Genomic DNA, 17,093 nt, shown 5'->3' with positions numbered 1-17,093 from the left:
CATTTATTTCCGTTTAGGGGTGAGCAGACGTGAAGTCAAGTATGATCAAGTGCTTTTCATGAGTGGTTGCTGATATTTGTGTTGTGTCATTATATTTTGTATATGTAAGGCAGAGTTGTCTAAGGATATGCAGACTGTAGCCTTAACTATAAATGCTGCAGTATCTGGTCTATTTGTTGTATTTGTCCCTTTCAAAAAGAGCATTAAACAAATAAATGTTCCCAGGTCAGATCCCTGGATCTTTTTTGATATTACAGTATCACTGGGAGGAACTAAAGTCAAATGCTTTGTATTTCTATGCATTATGACTTTGAAGTAGCTGTATACAATATTTAGAGCATTAAAATAGCGGCAAGCAGCTATTTGCTGTGAAGATATGGTGTAGATAATGGCATCCTGAGCAGAGAATGAAGCCTAACTCTCTTTCTGTGTTGTAATCTGAGGTACTCTGTTCTTTGTTGTGGTCTGGCTGACATGCATGTATATGTATGTGAGTCTATGTGTGTGTGTCCCACTGGCTAGCTAATCTTCACACCGCACCCATATGGCAGTTACTGCTGGTAACACTATCCCAACCCATGGTGTAGTTGCAGAAGCCTAACCACATGCTTTCGTTGTCTAATCTTATTAGGAAGTAAACCTATAAACACTTTTCCCCCCTATGTGCTGAGTATATTTTGAAAAGAGAATCTACGCATTTAAAAAGCAGAAACTGTACATTTTCTATGAAAAGGTAACATTATTTTGAAAAGACACGATGCAGGTAACAAGTGTAAATCAGCATGCCTTCCCCGAGCGGCCAAAAGTGACACTGACACGTGTTCAGAATCGGGTGTTCTTTGAGTGACCTTTGAGTCATTTTAAGGTAGGTCCTCACCATGTTTCTTCTCTTAAACCTAAAGACAGTAACTCAGCTTGCTTAAACCTAACCTCCATTACTTTAAGTTAATCATGTAACTGTATGTTAAGGACGTAACGTCACTCACGGGGCGCTATTTCATATGCTATCATATGAATTTTTTGTGCTTTTTAAAAGGATATACAAACCGTTGTATGAGCAAACGTTGCTTTGTTTGCACCGTTAGCAGCTAGCTGCCACCTCAGCCACCTGCATGTTGAGAACTGTGTGCAGACAGCGTGAATCAGACTCTGATGTATACCCTATACAGTTCCTTTAAAGTCTGATTTTTGACATTTTTGTCTATAAAAATTATAATATGGCTATAACAAAATTCATGCACAGCTTAGCAACACCAAAGATGTGTTTTATGAAATAAAGACTTAGTCCTTATTTAATGTATTTTTCTAAATGAAGGAGCTGTCAGCTTTCATTGGAGTTACTGAGGTCGACCTTTTGCTACATTCACATCCAGGTTAAACCTCAGTGAAAGCCACATAATTGAAATAATAACACATAGTTTATGACCACCTGAGCCCCCTTTAGGACCGCTGCTGAATTCCGCACCCAAAATCAGAACCAAAAAACAAGCTCACAGGACTTTGAACAGAGGAATGTAATCCTTACTACACTCAGAGATACATATAGGTTATAATTTACGCAACTCCCTCCACCTCTCAAAAAAAAGTCTGTGAAAAAACGCATTGTAAAAGAGTGTGTTGACTACAGTGGAAACACCTGGCGCGGAGATTTCAGGTTGCAGCTCCTTGATAGGTCGACCCTCCCGTACCCTCGACTCCACATCCCACTTCATTGCGCTCGCCCGCTGTCAATCTCTACCGTAAAACCCTCCCCCGAGATATCAAATAGACCGTGTGGCTCCCTGGATCTTGCACTATTTGCCCAGACGGCATCCGCTCCGTTCAAACACCGAGTGCGTCTCTGCTGCGGTGCGTTGCGCGCAGGCTGGAGAGAGATGACAAGAGCCCCGCGGAACTGGCCAGACAAACATGGATCTCCGTAAAACGCTGATTTCGGTGCTTTGGATATTATTGCTCAACCTAGAAGAAGACTGTCACGCCGAGGAAGGTATGTGTATGTGTGTCTTTTTTGTTTGTTTTGTTTGTTGTACCCAAACCGGTCGCCGCAGCCGTTGATCGACAGACAGATGTCCGCGGCGGAGATAGTTTGGCGTTTGTCCCGTGATGAGAAGCAGGTGCATTATTGACGGCACGGATAATAGTTTAGTTAAAACGGTCTTTAATTAATAAAACAAACCGCACACGGGAAGGAGAAATCTCTTTTTGTGTTTGTGGAGAGACGCGTCTCAAAAAGCTTGACAGATTTACGCATTTGTGCTCAGTTAACTCAAAGCGTTTCCCCCGAAAAACAAACAAACATGCGAATAAATGTGGTTTATTTAGACTGTCATGACTCAATTGCTTGTAAATCAAACTACATAAACATGACACTTGAGTACAATAGCGCACCAAAATTCCGTAAAAACTGATTTTTATTTAAAGCATCCACTCCAGATTGTGAACTGATTGTGGACGAGTTGATTTTCTTCTGAAAACAAACTGAGCACAATTCCTACATCTCTGTAGTTTCACAGTAGAGACCCTGTCTGCTCCAATATCCAGTTTGTGTTTTATTCAAAAGTCAGTTTCCTTCAGGCAGCCCTCTGTAAGAAATAAATCCCTGGTCTGTTGTCACAAAGATTTAGAAATGTGGTGCTCTTTCGTCACGGCATCTTTGTGCAACTGGTTTCTTTGTCTTTTCACACTCTGACAGTCACTGATGCTGTGGCACGGACGACAGGATGCATTATAAGCTGATGCCTCACTGCTTATCCCAATGCATGCAACTCTCCTCCGTTCCTCTCTGATAAAACGGCAGTTTTCTTTGCCTCAGTTAGTTACTTTGTATTTCCATCAGCATTAAAACCAAGAATCGTCATCAGGGTAGTAATGCAGGGGAACAGAGTCACTTTATCATGATTTAGTGCTGATTTGGGATCCGGATTTGGATTGCTGGCTTGTTTAATTGCCCCTGTGCATCTGCACTGGAGTGTTTGGGAGGTGGGGAGGTGCTGCTGTGGTCCAACAATTCACCGGCAGCCTGGCTGATTGCCACTGATAAATACTTTCTGCACTCACAAGTTAGCCAGGATATTGTAAATCTATAGCTTATATCGCTTGAAACCAGCGCTGATTGGATGTGTTTCTTAGCAGCTGGCTCAGGTGAAGCTGGGAAAGTGTTCCCAGTCTGTTCTGAGATTGTGAGGAGGAAAAGAACATAATGGCTTTGGACCCTCAGGCTCTTTCTAAAGAGATGCTTTTATTGGCAAGGTATAGCTGAGTGGATTTGGGATACATACGCTTGCATGTGCAGACAAACACATTCGGCAGACATATATACATTAACCTCTATGTACTCAAGAAAAGTACATTTGGCTCACTTCACAGCCATACATCATTGACACACATTAATGCACTATAGTGGCACACACGCGACTCACGATCAAATGCACACACTCACTTGACACACATATATGTTTCCTTTGCATGCCAGTGTTCTCATGCAACACTTGCGCACACATACTTAAGGGCCCCTTTTGTGCATGCACATGCACGTCTGAGCGCTCCCACTCCCTTTCATTACACACACTTCCTCTTGAGCATTGGATGCAACACACGCCGACTCACTGCCAGATTGATTTGGTTCCCTGGAATGCTGGGTAGCGGGATTTGGATGCTAGCTTTTGTTTAATTGATGTTGTGACAGCGATTAATTGCTGTGAAAGCAATGTGCTCCTGAAGGCTGCTATTGGCAGCAATTCTTCTTTCTGTTGGTACGGATTTGGCTGATAAAGAAAACACTAGGGAGAACTTCTCCCCCTTTTTAAAATTCTCTGCCATTATATCCATATTAAATTTACCTACCTGTCTATGTGTGTTCTGTTGTAGTGCGAAACGCCATGGGAGCTGTGTTTTAACAAAGGAAGTGTGTGCATAAGTCTTCCTTGTATTTGGGATTTTTAGAGTATCTGTTTAAAGCTATTATATTATATTACAGTATTAATGCAACTCTTTGATCACTATTCATGAATTTCTTTTTCGCAGACTGTGCTTGTCCGCGTTTTAATCCTTTAGTTGCTTTTATTCATGGTTTTTAAAGTCCCTTTGTGTTTGTCTTTTCTCTTATTTGAATTTTCTTTTTTTTTAAGAGCCAGCAGCATTTTCCTGCGTTGCATCTATATGAGGCTGCATTCTTATGTTGTACTTCTTCCTTCCTTTGCACTCTTCTCTTCTTTCTGCCTTCCTGTTTTCCTTTGTTCTTCCCACTCTCCTCTCATATGTCATCCTCCTCATCTTCCTCTCCCTCCTTTCCTCCCTCTCCTGTACATGCCTCCCGCATCCTGAGCTGACTTAGCAAACACTAATACGTCCGGGGGGCTCCGCACAGGCAGAGCCGGCTGTCCACTATCCACCTATGCACCTCACACACAGTCAATCTAGCCACTCCCCCCCTCCTCCCTTCAGGCCGCTTTTCTCATTCCCCACGCCTCACCGCTAACACACCTTGGCATCTCATCGGGATCTCATTTACTTCTCCTCTCCTCCCTCTCCTCCCTCCCTCCCTCCTTCCCTCTCTGCATCCATCCATTCTGCAGCAAGCTGAGAGAGAGGGCACGAGCTCGGTACAGAACAATGGAGGCAGAGTGATGGAGAGCGGCGGAGTGATTGAGAGCGAGAGAGTCTCAGCGTAACCTGTGGGATCATCCTGTTTGTGCGGCCGTAGTTTGTTTGATGCCTTGTCGTGTCAGAATTGCCGGGGTGACTTGACTGCACTGTGCTCTTGGCAAGCATTCAGCCTATTGTTTACCTGCAGCCTAACTACGCTGCTCTACCGCTGAAACCTCTCATGTCATGTGAAATTTCAAAGTTAAAGCTGACATTTTCCACCAGCATGCTTTGTGATGCTGATGTCACAGTATTTATACTATTAAATGTGTAAGAAACCTGAAAAAAAATCCATCCATAGTGAAAAAGTACTTTTTTTTAGGGGTCTATAAGTCAGCTCTCTCTTGAAGCCAAATCCTGATATAGTTCCATTTTAAAATAAGTGTACCTTTAGATTTCTTTCAGCATCTGTCTTATCTTAAAGGTGCTATAAAAGCCTTTGTGAAACAGTTTCTCAAAGGGGTTCTCTGAAGATTGTAATCCAGCATTGTCTGATTCTCTAGTACAGTTTGTGTCCAGGGAGCCTTTTATGTAGCAAAAGTTGCCGAGTTTCAGGCGAGTGGAAGGGCATGCAACTTCTGCGAGACTGCAGCTTTAATTTCGTCTCAACGTACTCGTTGACCCTGTGTGTGTGCGAGCACAGAGAGAGATTGTGTGTGTATAACAGCTCAGTGTATGACTGATTTGAGAACCAATAGCTCTGATTCTTTTCTTTTTATCCAGTTTCTCTCCTTTTCCGCTCCTCTCTGCATGTTTATAAAGTCATGAGGGCTCGGCGTAAGCTCTTTGTTTTGGATCAAGCTGAAACATTTCCAACTCGCTAGGTCACTTCTTCGCCTCAGTTTGCACTGCCCAGGGTGATTTTGCTACCCCTTGAGTCTTTTCGTGGATTTTATATGCTAACCTCCACCTCTGAAATAGCTGTTGTGTTAAGTTTGAATGCTCAAAGCTACAAGAAATGTCGGCATCTCTTCTTCTTTTTTTTTTCTTTTTTCAGTGACCTCAGTCTTTTCGTAAGCATATCCAGGAGTCTGAGTTGCCGAACCTTAATCGTACCTTAACCTCAGTTGCACTTTTCTTAGGCATTTGATTAATTCATTTGAGGTTTTGCAGAATCATCCATATTCATCTCTCTGTCTGGCAAGTGAGTTGCTGCAAGTTAAAAAAATCCTGAAATGGCTTTTTATGACTCCACACTGGTGATAGCTGCGGCCAGAGGCATTATGTTGTCGGGTTGTCTGTACATACATGCATGCGTCCTTATGGACGTCTGTCCATCTGTCCCCTTCTCATCATCGTGATATCTTAAGAAAACCTTAAGGGAATTTCGTCAAATTTTGGCACAAATATCCAAGTAGAGTCAACAAAGAACTGATTAGAGTTTGGTTGTCAAAGGTCACTGTGACCCCACAAAACATGTTTTTGGCCAAAACTAAAAAAAACATCAAATAATAATGACAAAATTTCACAAAATTTGGCTGATAGAATAAAATGATGAGTTGATGATATTTTATATTCCAAAGGTCAAAGGTCAAGTTCACTGTGACATCAAAATAATCTGCAAAAACACTTTTCTGGCCATAACTCAATGCGATAACTCAGGAACAGAAGGGGAGACATTTGGTTAGATACCAAATTGTTGACACTAATCTTGGGTGTCCACCTTAACTGTCCTTATTTTGCAGATCTTTTTGCTGACGGGTTGAAGATGTGTGTGAAGCATCCAGGTTTTAGTATAGGTAGCCTCTTTGCAGCAACACTTGAACAACTGTCAACTGTCATGTGACAGGCATAGATGGGCGTAAACTGTAAGTGCAACTTGACTGGTTTACTGAGGCGTAAAACCACAAGGCAGTAATTTCACTTTTGTTTTAAGATGAGGCCGAGGCTATCTGTATTTGTATCTATAATCTTTAAAGGTTTACCTTGTCAGGTTTGTTGCTTATCTATAACTCCAATTATATCTATTTAAAAAAACCCTCTATATCATAATGCAAAGCCCAGCCATTTCTCTTTACTATTAACTTCAACACAACATAATTCAAGTGACTATTCATTATTTATCTCCATTCATATTTCATCTGATTACTGAATCTTATAATTAGTGCTTAGAAGCAATCTGACTAATATTGGGTTTACCAGAAACTGCCAGACTGGCAGAGGAGTAGCACTCCACCCACTACCCAGGCTTCAATTGGGACTAATTGTCTGTGATTGATGCGGGCTTATTTCTGCTCTGCTGCCGCTTCTGGGCCGGATGCACTGGTCCATCCTTGGCTGGCAGGGACAGCCTTGGACCTGCACGCGTTGAATCAGACGACTGTGACCTCTGTGTGGATGAAAGGTCAGAGTGATTTGTGAGGACAGCAGGCGTAGCGGCGCGACATTCTCTCGTCGAAGCCTCGGGGACGCTGTCATTTTCAGGAGAAAGACGGAAGAAGGGGCAGAAGCACAGGTGTGGGTAAATGAATGAATGTGGGGGGTTGGAAGAGGAGTCTCATCCCAAAAAAATGATGCATTACAAGTAGGAAAGGGAGAAGAGGTGTGTCGGGTCAAGGGGTGGAGAATGAGGGAGGCTGAATTAAAAGCAAAAAGCGAGGAGCGGCGGATGAGGGAGTGACAGAAATGAAATTGGAGGAGAGTAAAGGCATGTGGGAGGGAGAGGGAGCAGGAGGGAATTGTAAGCTGCCGCTACTGTTTTGTTCCACAGCCACTTGTATGTTACATGTAATCAAACAGAGCGAGGGGTTCCTGTAACAAGTCAATGCAGCAGCTCAGCCAGGTCCTTATTTACCTCCCACTCCACTGGAACACATTGACCGAGACTGATAGATGAATTGTGTGTGTAAGAGAGAGTATGCGTGTCTATTGGATCCCAATGGGGTCACCTGATTTCTTTTGTTCAGGGTAAGGACATTACTACAGCATTTATTCTGCTGGATCGGCAAGAATGAGCTTTTGGAGAGGGAAAAAGAGCAGTCTGTGGTTGTGTGTGTGCGCACATGTGGCAGGAAAGATGGGGCTTTAGCAGGTGTTTCAGCCATATTGGACAGTGAGGAAGGGGCTCTGTGCAGCTGCCTGTGATAAATGGTGGAACTGCGGACGGACTGCGCATTTGGGCCGTCATTTTATTGATGAATCTATGCTGAAACATCTTCCGCTGCCGTCTGTGTGTATGCCTATGCGACAGCCTTTGTGTGTGTGTTTTTCGCATACTTGTGTGCATTTGCTTACATCCACGTTTCCATCTAAAAGTGCAGGAGATATTTTCTGCACCTTGTTTCTTTTGTCTTTTCTGAGAGGCATCCTTAGAAAGCGCAGCTTTGGGAAGAATTAAGTGTAAACAAACCACATTCTGCTCAATGCATCTTAACCAACTCGTTGTTGTTCTGGAGAATAATATGAAAATTAATGAAATGAATGAAATGTTATTAATTTGTGTGGGGGGATAATTAAATCATTGCAGCAGCAAATGTAATTCAGCATGGAAGAGGACTCGGAGGGTAGGCTCGTATCAGCAATGGCAATGAAAGAGAGAGAAAATAGAGTTTAAAATTGGAATAATGCACACAGCAGAAAAATGAGTTTAGTTCATTATCGTTTGTCAAGTAAAAATGGCAAAGATTATCATCTCAAATATGATTATACACCACTATTTTCTTTTTTATATCTTTTGGTTTGGACTGTTTATAGATGTTACCTTGGGGTCAGGTAAACTTCTGCTATTTTATCTATTAAACAATTAATTGATTAATAAAAATACTAAGTGATAATCTCAATTGTAATATTTAGCTCTTTATAGAGTATTAGAAATTGCAGTTGGTTGCTAACATGTATATGTGATGTATTGGTGCACTGAAGAAATTACTAAACTAATTGAATTTGAGATTTTGAACACACTGCACACCTTATCAATCAAAAGTAGCATTTCACCAAATTCTAATCATCAGTTCATCTGCCTATTTTTATGCCTTCACACTGGCAACAGTGGTGGCTGCAGGCATTGAGATTTTAGGTTCTCCATCTGGCCTTTCAGTATCCATATGTTCATCCCATTCTTATGAATGCGATATCTTAAGAATGCTTTGAATTCCACCGTGAAAGTGTGCCGATTGTATAAATCTTGTGCTTCCCCATGGAGATGATTGTGAAGCATCCATGTTTTAGAATTTGTGGCTTCTTTACAGCAGCATCCATATTTAAAGCATTGCATACTCTCACGGCTACATATAAGTCTGGATAGACATACATGTAAATTGATAATTGACTGGTTGGTGGCGGTGTGCAAACACAAGCAAATAATCGTTCTTTTTCTTGTTTGTTTTTTGTTCTTAGTTGCTTTGTATATGCAGTCAGACCTTTATATTACTACATTCCATAATATTCACTAAGTCCAGCTATATTATCATATAACCCACAAGCTAAAAGTTATGAACATATATGAAATGAACACACATTTCATATAAAATAGAGCCAAAATAATCATCATTGCATACAGTATGAGGAGAGCCAAGAAAAAAAAAGTCTCAAAGCCCAAAATGAAGCATCAAGCAGAGCTGCTTTAGCAAATGTTCCTGTGCTTTCATGCCAGAGTCTTATGTAAACATCTCAGGGGCCTGCTCTCTAAAGGTTCTTCAAAGGTTATATGCAAAAAAAAACTGCAATAAATTAAACTAGAAAAGAATCACATTAAAAATGTTCCCACCACCCACACCACCAGCATCCTGGAGTTAAGACATATTTCTGCCTGATTTTTATATGGATGCCTCAAACACATTATTCATCTTTGCTGCTTTTGTTGAGATACTAATGGATTAGAGGAGTTCTTGCTGGCAAGCTTTTCAGTCCTGAGGTGTCTAAAGTTGATAAATGTCATTGGTGTGTATTTGTGTGTAGCTAGAGCTGTGCTCTTGGCATAAATTTCAGCTTGGGGTGTTTTTTGCATTGAGGGTAAACACTAACTGCATTAATGCGAGGCTTGATGTGGGTGGGCATGTTGGGAATTGAACTGACAACTCGGCTGAGCTCAGTCAGTCTACAGCCCTCACACTCCCAGGATTTCATTTAATTTCCTTGTTTTTTGATGGTGAAAACAGAATCTCCCACTCATTTGGACTTAAGTTTGAAAATCAGATTCATGGGAATAGATTTATTGAGGCTATCAGGAGTTTGTTCAGTCCATCTGTGCTCATACATACAGGATCTACTGGCCAAATACACTGGCAATCTGATAATCACCTGAAAACTCCAGTACCTGTGGAGTTATGGCTCTGTTGGAAAATTTGGCGTCATGAATCTCGCCTGAGTGGGCCAGTTTCTCATACTTCTTTGTTCTGCTGATCCTAGATCTGTTATTGCCAGTTTCAATAATGATTGAACTCACATGACTCTAAAGTGGACTCATATTGCTCGCTGTTATACAGTTTTGACCATGCTGGCTCTGATGCGTCAAGTTTCTTTTGAATTAAGAAACGGCTTTGAGGCTTTTGTGAGGAAAAAGCTGGGGGAGTAAGTGTAGCCTTTGTGTGTGTGTGTGTGTGTGTGTGTGTGTGTGTGTGTGTGTGTGTGTGTGTGTGTGTATGTGTGTGTGTGGGTGTGGAGGCAGTGTTCTGCCAGAGGTTAAATGTGTTGCCCTCCCTTTCAGATGTTGGCTTAGAGACCATCAGCCTCAATTGGGCCTGGTTTAGGCAGTCGTATCACACTGTCATGGAGGTGGCCGAGGTCTTGGATTGCACCAAAAGACAAACACACACTCACAGTTTGATTGTGCACAGTTAGCCATGCTTCTTTAAAGAATCAAAAACTTTTTAGATAGTCTTTTAGCAACTTAATTTGTGAATTCTAAACTGTGATGAAATGTAGATAGCATATTTTTTAATGCTCAACACCTTTTTGTCACATAATTGCAAACATTGACTGTATAGAGAGATGGACTACACGTCTATCCTTAACCCCACTAAATATAAATGAAGCCAAAATATCCTGGAAACTGCTCCTGTCATATTGCTCGGGTTATATACTTTGGAGCCAGAGACTACGCAGTAGCGATCTCCCCAGTATTGAGATCCAGCCATCTGACCAATCACGAGCACCACCATTGAACGCAAGCACACTGATTGGTACGTACAGTAAAGCCAAACTTATGGGGAAAATAACACTTCAACAAACTTCAGGGTGATGAGAACTACCCAAGATAGCTTTGGGAAAATGTAGTTGATCTGTAGGTGCAGAAAGTACATGTATCTTGGTTGTTGGCTGTAGTTTGACTTGTGTTTTAATGCAATGTTTTGTCCGAGACAAGTCAAGTCAAGTCAATTTTATTTATAAAGCCCATTATCACAAAACACAGTTTGCCTCAGAGGGCTTTACAGCATACGACATCACTCTGCCGTTAGACCCTCATATCTTCTAAGGAAAAACTCTCCTGAAAAACCCCTGTAACGGGGGAAAAAATGGTAGAAACCTTAGGAAGGATGACTGAAGAGGGATCCCTCTTCCAGGATGGACAGACGTGCAATAAACACAGGTGACATGAAGCGAAGCAACAGTCGGCCTTCTTCCCCCTGTTGATTTATTATGTCTGGGCATTCAAAAAAAGGCATATGTTATTTTGGTTTCCTCACGGAAGATTGATGCTACCCTTTTTTTCTGTAAGGACAGTCTTATCTTGGTATAATAATTCTCAAATTCAGTATGTTCACCACAATCTGGGAAAAATACTGTCTTGGGCACAAGGTCATCCAACAGGCTTTGAACCTTTGGATGGGCTGCAGCTGAGGCGGTGATGTCCAGCAGTCCACATTCAGTTATGTAACAGTTACATGAACAGACAAGCGTGCTCTCATCTTGTTAAAACGTGAGGCGCTGTCCTTTTCATGTGTTCATGTTCCAAAGTGGAAATATAATGTACATGTTTTAAAGGCACATGAGAAACCACATCTCCTCTACACAGATTCATGCACATGCTTCCAACAGTCTTTCTCTCTTATAATCTTACACACACACACACACACACACACACACACACACACACACACACACACACGCACACACAAACACGTGGCATACTTGGAGACCTCCATACACCTCTACATCTCTGAACTCCATCCATGTCTTTGCCATTAGCCTCCCCTCTTCGCCTGCGCACTGCTGTGTCAGTGTCCGCCTCGCTGGCTCTGGCTGAAGCTGGCCAGCCCGCTGCCTCTTAATGTGCTTTTCATGTTTGCTGGTTCTCCTCTGACATATCTGACCTGAAGACACATGTTAGCAGAACTTGCACCTTGTGTGTGTGTTGGAGAGGAGAGGAAAAGACGGCACATTACTCTTACTGCACGATTAAATTCTTTATCATGCTTCTTAAGTCCTGCTCATGTTTCTCTCTACAATCTCCTCCAACTCTATACAGCAGAGATTGTTAATGAAAGTTTAATAATTTTCTATACATTCTTCTAAAGCGTTATCCAAAGATGTGTTATGTAACTTTTATGCATTTGTGAAGAACACTTCTTTGCATGTACTCACAATTGCATGCACTCACCAATATTCAGAAACACACCAGTTGTAAAGATATTGAGTGTTGCTCCAATGGCAACCGAGTGATAACTTTGGCAATTACTTACTTTGCTCAAGAATCAAACTCAGACTCATGGAAAAACAAAGACTGAGCACAGGCTGCTTTATGTGTACGTGGTGCATTCAGGCTTGAAACCTGTGTACATCTGAAAGTCAAACGTTGGCTGACAAACAACATCACATTAAAATAGTACCCCAGCAATCAATCATTGCACCCTTATAACACATAATATTGTTAGACTCACAATAGCACTGGGTATTCTCAAAGTAGTTATAGTACCAGAATCAATAATAATACCCTTAATACGATACTGATACCAATAGAGTCCCTTGTGTGATGCCTTTTTTTTCTATTTCATTTGATACCTGTCATGTGAATGGAAGAATTTAGTTGTGCAAAATGCTACCAGACACCACAGGTGTGTAGTTAAGCCATTCTTTCAGGAAGCATGTTGGCACACTAAACTGCCAACAGTGCTCAACTTCACCACACCAAAGACTGCGTGGGTTGTAGATGCTGCTATAGTCGTATTAAAATTATATATATTGTCTTTTTTCTGGAAGTGGATACAAAAAGGATTGAATCCAGGTATTTTTTGATCAGAGAAGTTTTAAAACCACGTGGTACTGGATGATTTCGGCTGATACCTTGAGGGTATTGAGTATTGATCCAGGTATCAGAAGTGTTGTCGTTTCCATTTTCAGTTTGAGTAGTATTGACCAATCACGTTTGAGCAGGCTTTGGTTGAAGGTAAGCAGTCCATGCAGTTAATCTGGTACCTAAAACTTAGAGCTGTTTACACATAATCAAGCATGCACAGGGATGATTTACACATGTACATCGGGTGGTCAGACTCACACTGTTCTCTACCCAGTGTCTGCTCCCCAGCAGCTTTGTGTCGTCCTTGTATTTGCCTGTGATCCCTCCTTCCGTCTCTGCTCTGTGGTGGTAATGACCGTCATGTTGGAAATGTGTCCGGCAGGGCCTCGTAAACCATTACCCCCGTGCCTAGGAAACCCCATTAATCTTTCTGAGAGGCGTTTGACCTTTCAAACTCATTAACCACAGCCGGTGTGCAGACAGACGTGAACGCATACACAAAACCGCAGATGCACTCACTTTTTCCTCCCTTGCACAAACAAACAGCATGTGCACACATACAAGCGGGGCGCTTAGGCAAACTTGGCTTACGCACACACACACACAGGTGAGGTGTGAATGCGCCGATGTGTGTCCAACTGCCAATATCGCCTTTACCAGCTTGCCATCGTAGCCACTCTCGCTCTCTTTATCTCTGTTGTCTCTCCGCTCCTGTCCTCTTCATCCCCTCGCCTCCTCACCATGTGGGTTCGGTCAGTGACCTGGAAAATTGCCCGACCTTTTAATACGCAGCTTCCTCGGTGATGAATAAATACATAAATCGCGCGGCTCCGGCTCAGTCACTTTTATGATACCCCTCCCTACCCCCTTTCTTCTCTCCCACACACCTCATCGCACCCCGTCATCTGCACCCTCTCCACACAGACACGGGAGAGGGAAGCAGGGTGTCTTTGAAGTGATAGCCCCCCACGGAGAAGAGTATCCATAATGAAAGGGTGTTAGTGACTGGGCCGAGGGCGAGGGAGTGTGAGTGTGTGAGCGGCGTCGATGGCAAAGGATGTAATGGGGTGAGTGGGTGAGGCAGGTTAACACACCAGCATGGGACCTGCTCTTCTCAGTTTATCAGAAGGAGAGGGCGGGAGTGAGAGTGCTTTGTAGGTGGCAGAGGATGTAATGTGGCGAGTGGCGAGGAAAGTTAACATAGCAGCATGGGACCTGCTCTGCTCAGTTTATCAGAGGTGCAAGGGAAAGCGGAACAGGCTGTAATAGGCTAAGTGGAGGGGCGGGAATGGATGAAACTGCTCGGTTTACAGTAGGTCCGAATGAGGGAGGGAAAGAGGAAATGAAGCATAGAGAGAATATGGGTGGGCAGTTGAGTGGAAAAAAGAGACAAAGAAAGAAAAGGATATGGTGGAAAAATGAATTTAAGAGTGTGCAGAGGCATTGAGGAAGGCAGTAGACCACTGTTGGCACAAACTCACTCCACAGACCTGGCCCCAAGCACAAAGCCAATATTTTAAAGTTGGGTTGCAGACCTCTAAAAAGCCAAAACATCTGCAGAAGACGGCAAGATAGCTGGAAGGGAGAGCGGAGAAGACATGGAGAGCAGAGGCAGATATTGGGAATATCTGAATAGCTTAAAAGCTGCTTACACTGTATGTTCTCTGGACACTAAAGGTGCCCTGTGGAGTTTTCTTATCAACCAACAAAAAGTTGTGTTTACATTCAATGTTTCTCGCCAAAACGCATATAACAAAAATGAGTAGAGCACATTTTATCCCTCAGAAAACATTTGCAGATGCATATACTTCCACATAAGCCATTTAGACAAAATATTGCTCTATAATGCTACTTATGGTCAACAACTCCACAGGGTACCATTTTAATATACTGATGTTTTCAGCATCTCTACAGTGAAACTGCAACCATGACTTCAGTCAAATTTTAACTATGACCCCATTTTAACTGTCACATTCTGTAGTCACCCTGTTATTTAAAGCTGCATTAAGCAATTTTTGACCACCAGAAAGCAGAAAGCAGTCTACAAAACACACTAAAAGCAGCAAGCTCAAATGCAGTATACTTGTCTTTTTGGCATTATGTGAACCACTTAAAAAAACAGATGTCCCGTGGACAGGTGTGGGAGATTGTTGTTTGCATGATCCAAAATAAGAACAGAAAAATAAGAACCATAATAGCTGGAGCATTATTTTTGCAGCATTAAGGTAAGGCTTTTGTCTTCCCAATCATCATGTCATTACTTTACCTTACCTTTCATTTCATGTAAATGTGGTATTTTGCAATAACTATGCCATAATAGCCACAGAAGATGGTTGTTGGCATAATCCTGTTTTAATCCATATAAAATAAGAACCATAAGAGCTAGAACATTTATCCTTTGCAGCAGCAGAAAGTTAAGGCTTCTGTCTTCAGGTCATCACATTGTTAACTTATGTTACCTTACCTTACCGTACGGCATATGTGATGAAAACATGGTAGTTTGCTGTAATTATGCTGGTATCCCCCTGTAATGGCAGTTGGTGATTGTTGTTTGGATAATCCCATATATATTGATCTAAGATAAGAACCATAATATCTAGAGAATTCACTCTGTTATCTGTGTCATCACGTTGTACACTTGTAATTACGTCATTATGCTGTGTTATATGCAGTGGAAAACATGCGTGGTGGTGCCAGAGAAATTAATGATGGATCTTGCCTTTGCACTTTGCTCATAAAAATCAAGAAATCCAACTTGAATATGTACATCGTTTACATAACATATGTAATATTAAGAAAAAAAATGTTCATTTGTCTACATTTAGAAATCGTGATTGATATTTAAAGTAAAAACATGTCCAATTTTGGTAGTTTATTTTACTCAATAATTATGGTTTATTGACTTACATAACCTTTTATCGTGGGTTCCACAGTTTTCAAGGTTTGTGAAGCAGTCAAAGATGCTAAAAAATGACATAACAATAAGCAGCATTTCCACTGAAGGCACTGGTGAACCATTTCTCTTGTTGAGTTCACATATTTTTTTGTAATGATAACAACACTGATCATCGGAACTGTGTAGGCCAATGTGTGCTACTTGGTTTTGTCTATATGTGCATCTGCTGTTTCTGTCAGCTTTGTGCATTTGCACTTTTGGCGACTTGTTATGTTTATTATAGCGACCAACAGTACATCTTGAACATATGTGTATTTGCGTGCATGTGTGTGTTTGTATTTTTTCTTTGTGTGGCTGTTGGTGATTGCAATCAGTGCACGAAATTTGGATGGAGCGCGCTCCTGTTGTTTCTCAGCTTCCTCTCCACTATTAATGTTGCCTTCCTGTTTGCAGGTCAATTAGTCTGCCAGCCAATCAGTGCACCAACCAGCCAATCAGTGCACCAACCAGCCAATCAGTTAGTCAGTTAACCAGCTGGCTGGACAACCCGTCATTTAGTCAGGTACTCTGGCAACGGAGCGACCGCTAAGACAGCTAGCCAGGAAAACCTTTAATCAGCCAGCCAGCAGTTAATCAGAAAACTATTCAACTCATAATTAAGTTAGCCAGATGCCCATTGCCATTTTGTCTTCTGCTTTGTCAGCCAGCCGGCCAATCACAGTGCATGGCATTTGATTAATCAGTCATTTCGGAGAGCAGCCAGTGATTGTCTGTCAACAGCATGAGCAGCACAGGCATTTGTTCCTGTGTTGTGTCTGTAATACTTTAATAGAGTGCGATCTCACTGAACTCTAATCTTGTCACTCTGAACCTACATGACGCATAATCATCCCCAAAGCATCAATCACTGTCACTGATATATCAAAGGAGGGAAATGTTGTTCCTCAGGCAATGTACAGATTCAGCAAAGTAAGTGAATCCTGCTTGTTTTGCACCACAGGTGCCAGAACCAGAACTACAGTAAGACTGCAGAGGCTTTATTTGCTAAGAAAGTATGCAAATCAAGTTGTAGCGCCGACAGCCATCAAAAGAGCACAGCACAAGCGAAAACAAAAAAAGTAAAAATAAATCTTCACCAACTGTTGCAAGTACAAATGGTGCACCTCAGCTGGAAGACTAATCCACATTCTGGCACTGTAGCGCCCTAAAGCTCCCTCTCTAACTCTAACTGGGGCATTCTCTCATCTGATTTGAGAATGCAGGATGGAAACCCCCTCCTCTGTACGTGGAAACATCTTTTTGTGTCCATTAATGCAATTTAAACATCAATAACATTAAACAAATTGCCTGCTCCCCATCTCACCTGTAATTCATGCATGC

The 17,093-nt window shown here is 41.9% G+C and overlaps 1 protein-coding gene across 3 annotated transcripts in view; it reads left to right on the top strand.

Annotated features, from left to right (window-relative positions):
- The window catches only part of epha10 (EPH receptor A10), a 433,571-nt gene that overhangs the window by 235,833 nt on the left and 180,645 nt on the right, over window positions 1-17,093 (top strand). The window contains exon 1 of one of the 3 annotated variants that reach the window (XM_088090046.1): window positions 1,746-1,987. The exons of 1 other annotated variant lie outside the window; for it this stretch is intronic. In XM_088090046.1, the coding sequence (XP_087946172.1) occupies window positions 1,909-1,987 (79 nt within the window). In that variant the 5' untranslated portion in view covers window positions 1,746-1,908. Of the gene's footprint in view, window positions 1-1,745; window positions 1,988-17,093 lie in introns of those variants that run through there. One more of the 3 variants, XM_042506084.2, reaches the window with a different exon arrangement.

Source organism: Plectropomus leopardus, chromosome 17 (genome assembly GCF_026936395.1).
Source record: "Plectropomus leopardus strain MGB_pleo_1.0 chromosome 17, ASM2693639v1, whole genome shotgun sequence".
Taxonomy (NCBI): domain Eukaryota; kingdom Metazoa; phylum Chordata; class Actinopteri; order Perciformes; family Serranidae; genus Plectropomus; species Plectropomus leopardus.
This window is presented reverse-complemented; position numbering and strand designations above follow the sequence as displayed.